Source organism: Dipodomys ordii, unplaced genomic scaffold (genome assembly GCF_000151885.1).
Source record: "Dipodomys ordii isolate 6190 unplaced genomic scaffold, Dord_2.0 Scaffold67, whole genome shotgun sequence".
Classification (NCBI taxonomy): Eukaryota; Metazoa; Chordata; class Mammalia; order Rodentia; family Heteromyidae; genus Dipodomys; species Dipodomys ordii.
In genome coordinates this window covers 300,879-308,360 of record NW_012267283.1, presented here as the reverse complement: position 1 = coordinate 308,360, position 7,482 = coordinate 300,879, and the positions used below count along the sequence as shown (strand labels likewise).

The 7,482-nt window shown below is 39.3% G+C and overlaps 1 protein-coding gene across 3 annotated transcripts in view; it reads right to left on the bottom strand.

Annotated features, from left to right (window-relative positions):
• Positions 1–3,548: 3,548 nt before the first annotated feature.
• Inip (INTS3 and NABP interacting protein) overlaps positions 3,549–7,482 on the bottom strand; it is a 16,102-nt gene continuing 12,168 nt past the window's right edge. For 2 of the 3 annotated variants that reach the window (XM_013023207.1, XM_013023208.1), the window contains exons 4-6: positions 7,006–7,108; positions 5,822–5,912; positions 3,549–4,239 (exon numbers count right to left, since the gene is read on the bottom strand). In XM_013023207.1, coding sequence (XP_012878661.1) covers positions 4,072–4,239; positions 5,822–5,912; positions 7,006–7,108 — 362 coding nt within the window. In that variant the 3' untranslated portion in view covers positions 3,549–4,071. Of the gene's footprint in view, positions 4,331–5,821; positions 5,913–7,005; positions 7,109–7,482 lie in introns of all 3 variants that reach the window. The other variant, XM_013023209.1, reaches the window with a different exon arrangement.

The following is a 7,482-nucleotide window of genomic DNA, read 5'->3' as shown; positions in this document are numbered from 1 at the left end:
TCTTTTGGGAAAAAGGAGAAAATGAGAATATTATCTGATTGGCTAAACCAAAAAAAAAAAAAAAGGGGGAGTTGGTTAAAAAGTTGAAATTTGGCCGGTGCTGGTGGCTCATGTCTATAATCTTAGCTACTAAGGAGGCTGAGCTCTGAGGATCATGGTTCAAAGCCAGCCCTGGCAAGAAAGTTCATGAGATTCTTCTCTCCAATAAACCACTCAGAAAACCAGAAGCGGCACTGTGGCTCAAGTGGTAGAGCACTGGCCTTGAGCTGAAGAGCTGAGGGCCAGCGCCCAGGCCCAGAGTTCAAGCCCTATGACTGACAAAAAAAAATGAAATTTGATATTTGATGAAAGGTCTGGACATTTCCCAGGAAAATGCCAATGTTCTTGCAACATTTTACACATAAAAATCTAGTTTTGAAAGAGTCTTGCACTATATATATATTTATATATCTATACACGCATATATAGGTGTATGTATTTGTGTGTGTATATATATATGTGTGTAGGTATATGTATGCATATATTTTTTTTTCAGTTGTGAGGCTTGAACTCAGGGCCTAGGCTCTGTCCCTCAGCTCTTCAGCTCAAAATTCTCACTCAAGGCTAGTGCTATGCTACTTTGAGCCACAGCACCACTTCTGGTTTTCTGGTAGTTAATTGGATATGAATCTTATGGACTTTTCTGCTGAGGCTGGCTTCAAACCAGGATCCTCAGATCTCAGCCTCCTGAGTAGCTAGGATTGCAGACATTAGCCACCAGCATTCCAGCCGCTAGATATATTTTTAAGGAGTTGAACAGTTGGTGACATAGATACCCAAACTGGCCCATATGTGAGGTTCACCATTTCCTTCTGTGCTTTTTGGTACATGTTGAAATTTTCTGAAAGGAACAATTGAAGACCACAAGCTCCTGTACTAAAGATTGTATAGCCTTCTTAGGAGTTTCTTAGAGCTGTGGCATCTTCAGGCCACAAACAGGGACCTTCAGGGACCATGCTGTGAACAATGAATGGTGACACTTAAGGTAGATCCTTAGGTGACTATGCTGAGCTTGAGCAATGACAGCAAATTATCAGAAGAGTCATTTGTACCTTCTATCTGTCCTCTTTAATGCAGATTTCCCGATGTCTTGGGGTTGGTTCCAGTAGCCTTAATAGCTGCGCTTAGGATGTGCAGACTTGTGATCCAGTCATGCCACAGTACTGAGAAGTCTGGTAAACAGCGAAGAAGTGGGTCTTACATAGACAACGTATGGCCTTTCCTCAGTCTTTAGGAGGTTCTACTGCAGCAGCAGGGATGCTGGGACCTGCGCAAAGGCATCTGAGACTCCTGGCACCTGCAGCCTGCCCATTCTCATCTAGCATCATGATAGGATGCCCCCTGTCTGGGGAGCCTCTAGTAGCCAATACTTTGGCTTATTTCGGAGGTATGTGTCCCCAGTATATTTCTTTTTCTCTCTCTTCCTTAGGTTTCCCTGGTTTTTCCTTCCACTGCTTAGATTATCTGCACTACCATTTTTGCCGGTAAGACATGAGGGAGACTTGAAAGACAGTAAACAAGATGAATTTCAGCAATAAACTACATGCTAGATTCTTGTATTTCTCATGGGATCCCAAAGAAATAAGGATTAGAAATAAAAATTCCTGCTGGAGTGTTTACAGTGTACTCAGCTGTTGAAATGTTCAAAATGCAATCAAGGAAGTAATTTAGCATATTCTAATACCCTTAACTATAGTAATAATAGCTAAGAATTTGACCAGATTTAAAGAACCCAGTGAATCTTTTAGGACTCCATTAAAGAATCTAACACTCACTAATAACAAATACACTTTTGACAGTTAATAGCTAATATGGTCTGTGCTTCATCACTGCTTGTCCCATGGATAATGACCCAGAATTGAAAGGATACACTTTGACCTAGCCAGGGAAAAACTAATCTAGATGTTTCCTTTTTTTGTCCTGGGTTCTCAATACATGTGTAGATCACATATATTCATGGTATGTGGTTCTCTTGCTCTTTCATTATTTCTCAGTGTCACCTCCCAGACAGCATGTGATCACACATTTGGGTCACATACCCAAGTGTCACAATTCTCTCAGTTTTTGTGATAGCAAGTCCATCTGTTTGGTTGGGGGTTTTTTTGTTTTTGTTTTTTTTGACATTATTGGGATTTGAACTCAGGACCTCATGCTTGTACTCTACCACTTGAGACATACCTGCAGCCCAGCTTTTCACTATTTTTTTCCATCCCAGTTCTGAGGCTTCAACTCAGGGCCTGGGTGCTGTCCCGTAGCTTTTTGGCTCAAGGCTAACACACTTGAACTACAGCTCGACTTCCAGCTTTTTGCTTTAGACTTGGGTCTGTGCAACACCAAAGCCTGGAAGTGGAGCTGCTTAATTGGGCAGGCTAGGGAAAATCTCTAGAAGAAAATCTATAAAAATTTAATAAATCTTCAACTAACTGTTGACCCAAACTATAGTTCTAAACTTAAATTTTGTTCTACCACCAAAAAGTAGGGACTCCAGGGCTAAGATTGGGTCAGCTATGAGTTAGTTACACAGTGGTGGGAAGCAGTAGTGCTAGCATGCATAAGTCCCTGGGCTCAATTCCCATAGACAAAAACTCAAAAGCAAAGCAACAAAAATACCATAAAAACTGTATCTGAGATATAGTATAAAATATAATTTTAATCATCAAAATTTTGTGCGTGTTATAGAATTTTCGAACACATGATGATTTCAGATTTTATTTTTAATCAGATCTGATCTATAGGACTAGTGTAGGGGCTGGGATGGTGGCTCAGTGGTAGAGCGCTTGCCTTGCATGCATGAGGCCCTGGGTTCCTCAGCACCACATAAGCAAAAAGAAAAAAGCCGGAAGTGGCACTGTGGCTCAAGTGGTAGAGGCTAGCCTTGAGCTGAAGAGCTGAGGGACAGTGCTCAGGCCCAGAGTTCAGGCCCCACGACCGGACCCCCCCCCAAAAAAAAAAGGACTAGTGTAGGACAGTAGAGACTGCATATTTAAGTATATGCCCGATTCTTTGAGAGATAGATCATGTTGAGCAACCTACTAACTAATGCCTTCTTAAAATGTAAAGAAATTAAAAAGTAGCTTGCATAATTTGAAGTTTTTTATTAGATTAAAAAAAATCAGGAATAAGCTGGGCACTGGTAGCTCATACCTATAATCCTAGCTACTTGGGAGGCTGAGATTTAAGAATTACAGTTCAAAGTCAGCCCTGGCAGGACAGTCCATGAGACTCTTATCTCCAGTTAACCAGCAGAAAACCAGAAGTAGACCTGTGGCTCAAAGTGGTAGATTGCTAGCCTTGATCATAAAAAGTCTCAAGGAGAGCACCCAGGCCCTAAGTTCAATCCTCCTCCCCCTGCAAAAAAATAAAAAAATCAACAATAAAGTACTAGGCATGATAGTGTATGCCTTAATCCCAGTCCTACACACCTAAAGTAGGATGATCTTGATAAGTTCAAGGCCAGCTTGGACCTACTATATAAAAAGACCTAGTCTCAACAAACAAAACAAAAAGGGTAATAAAACCACACTGGCACACCATTTATACAGTTACACTAAGAACTTGTACAGATTTAAAGCCACCACAATACTTATAATTGTTTTTAATAACATTATTTAGTCACATCATTTACCATATCCATTTATACAAGATGTTTAAGACTAGGTGGTAATTTAGTCTTACTTTGGGTTTTCTTTTTAAACTGGTAATAGCAGAACTAGTCACTATTCACAAAAAATATTTCTGGATGACGATGTTGACTCTAAACTCAAAAGATGCACTGACAACAATCCTATAAATTACAAACATGACTATAAAATTTACTCAGGCCTATTGATTTACATTTAAAAATTTTTGTTTCTTTAGTTAAGTTCCACAAGTGATTCTTGATAATATGGCGGACATAGTATTCAGTCCACTATTAAGTGACTATCCAGTTGAGAGTAGGATTTAGAGTTAAAAATCAAAGGACACAACAAGGAAGTTACAGACATGGGCAGCATAATCAGTCCTCAGACAGCACAGCAGCCAAAGTTCTCATCACCTGGCACCCTGCTTTTTCCTTTCACTTATACATTCCTTTCTTTTAAAGAAACAAACAATACGTAAGTCCACCAAAATTCTGAAAGTCTGTTGGCACAGCACTGAATGAGGGTAGCTCCGGCACTGGACATTACAGTCATTCTCATCACAGATATTTTCTTCACTCTGGGTCAAGGCGAGGCAAAACAGGAAGAATAAGATTTCCAAATGCTGAGTCTTGAGTTATGAAGTATCCAGATGAATGTGCATGAGCATGCTGAGCAAAGTTAAAAAACAAAAACACAAGAAAGCTATTAAGAGCCGTGATTTTTTTTTTTACATTTCTTTTTTTTTTATTTTATTTGTGAACATACTGTACAGAGGGGTTACAATTACATGGGCAGGATAATGCGTACATTTCTTACCAAGCATTGCAGCCTCCTCCTTTGGTTTACCCTTCACATCCCTTCCCAGCCTCCCCTCTCCCCCGCAAAGAGCCGTGATTTTTTAGCCATATCATTAGAATCACCCTTTCTGAGTGAGATCAAATTTATGCTGTAACCTATCTCCATTTAAACACACAGGAGATAGGCAGGAGCAGAATTCAGATTAACAAACCAGACCAGGTACTCTTTCATCACCCTCACCATCTCCCCTGTGAGTCTCCCAGACAAGAGGAGAGCTGAAGATACAACTGCTCTGTTGCCTAGAGGAAAACTAGCACTTTAGAGCACAAAGTATGCCCCACGAGGTAGGGGAGTCAGTGATTAAAAAATACCAACTTTTTATAGAGGATGTTGGAATGTAAATAATAGGAAACAACCAGTAATTAACTTCTGTCACTAAGAAAAGGAGGACTGTTTTAAAGTCATCAAAGATTATAGTGTCCCTCCCAATTCTGGGATTCTAAGATTTAAAAGCAGAGGCAAGCCAGGTGCCAATGGCTCACGCCCATAGTCCTAGCTACTAAGGAGGCTGAGATCTGAGGATTGTGATTCAAAGCCAGTCCTGGGAGAAAAGTCCCAGTGAGACTCTTTATCTCCAATTAACCACTCAAAAACTGGAAATGGTGCTCTGGCTCAAGTGGTAGAGCTCTAGCCTTAAGCACAAAGAGGCTCAGGGACAGCACACAAGCTCCCCAACCAACCAACAACAACAACAACAAAAAGCATTAGTAATTACATTATATCTACCAAAAAAAAAAAAAACCTTGATGTTTGGTCCAAAGTCTCTGGAAAACTTAGATTATCCAAGATGAATATTAAAACTATTCTTTGAAGAATAATGTTTCAAACTGATGGGCTATGATAAGCATGGTTAGCTTTTAAACATTTTCCCATACAAACCATGCTGACCATTAAAAAAAAATCCAAATAATCAACCAGTAACAATACCAAATGAGGTAACAACACTTCAAAATTGAAAAAATATATATATATGTATGTCTAATAATAAACTAGCCTGCTCATTTCTCTAGGTTCTGTCTATTCAGATATTCTAAACTCTTGTTTTGTGCACAAGCAGTCCCCTGGCAAGGTACAGCACAGAATCAATCATGACAACATCGACTTCATAAAAGATCCTTTCATTACTGCTGTATTGGTCCTTCAAATCCTTTGGGCATGACTGAACATCAGCAAACCACTGCAATTATGTGTGGAACATTTTTATTGATATTGCTGCACTGAAATACAAAATAACTACTGTGCTAGCTTCTAAGACCTGGAAATCTCCAATGAGCCAAGGATGTCAGTTACACTTTGCTCACCTGCAAAGCTGCCTTCTGCTGGGCGGCAATGTGCTGCTGCTCAGCATGATCCCGGTAGTCCTTATTGAGAGCAGGCCTGGAGAGTGCAATGCTAAAACAGAATGTGCAGGTTACTTTGCTGATTAAGACCGACAACTTTTGTATTTTTTAATTATAAAGGGAGATTTATTAAATTGGCACTTTTATAGTAGTAAAATAATTAAAAAAAAAAAAAAAAGCTTGCCAGGTGCCAGTGGCTCATGTCCATAATCCTAGCTACTATGGAGTCTGAAATCTGAGGATCATGTTCAAAGCCAGCCCAGGCAGGAAAGTCTATGAGATTCCAATTAACCACAAGAAAATTGGAAGTGAAGCTGTGGCTCAAAGTGGTAGAGCATTAGCCCTGAGCAAGAGCTCAAGGGCAGCACACAGGCCCCAAGTTCAAGCCCCACAACCATCACACACACAAACACACACATATACACACAATTATACATGTTGTATATATGTTGGTTTTTGTATACATTAGGAAATGGTTAAATCAAGTCTTTTTCCCCTCTCCCATTATCTACAGTGCTTTAGATGAAGAAAGCCTTTGTTACTTACTGGAATTTCAAGTGATTTTTTGTTTGTTTGTTTGCTGTTTTTGAGACCTAGCCTAGGCTGACCTCAAACTCATACTCTTATCTCCTAACTCTGGGACTACAGGTGTGTGCTACTATGTCTGGATATATTTAAAATTTCATAATAAATAGTTCTCCACTTTCAAACAGTTATGGGCTACCACCATCTACTCTGATGCGTAATAGCATCATTCTGAAAACTGTTGAATCACATACTCAAAAAATACAATCATATTGTATGGTTTAAAAAATAAATTAACTGAGACAATTATAATCATGTTCCACAAATCTTGAACTGGTAAGAACAAACTTAGAGTCACTTATTCACCTGATTCTAGATCAGCTAGGTATATGTGGCTCTGGGCTAAGCTCTAGGAATATGAAAATATGCAAGACAAACTCGAAGACAAGAGCAATTCTGATGAAACATGATGCAGGTCATAGCAGAGTACCAATACAGACTCTTCACACAAATGGGATACTGGTTGGAAAAAATGTTATAAGATTGATTTTATCCAAACAGAAGTAGGATACCTCAAAAGAGTATTAAGCAGCATAGCACCCAAAAATATTACTCAATACCTAGCTCCAGGATGATTTGTTGAAGACTGGTTCTGCATAAGTAATTTTCTCTTCTCTTTGTCCAGTTCTGCCAAGATTGCAACTCTATTTTTGTTTTGAAAACCTAAAATAAAAGGGTGGAGGACGGGAAGTAGAAAACATTTTAGACCCATTTGATGTACCTAAAACAAGGAAGTCACTAGCACAAATTCCTTCCCCTACTGTCTCTCTCCCAGCAGCTTCAAGAACAACAATAAAAATAAAAACAAACAAGACTTTGTAAGACTTAGTTCTAGATAATTTTAACATCCAAAGTATGGATTGTAACATTTGCTTTTTAACATGGCAATCAAATCTCTAAGTATACAGATTATAAGCCCTCAATTTAGGTCTCTTTGAAAAGCTTCTTTTGGGCCTGGGAGCTGTCCCTGAGTTCTTTGCTCAAGGTTAGCACTCTACCACTTGAGCCACAGCTGTATCATTTTTAACTGGAGATAA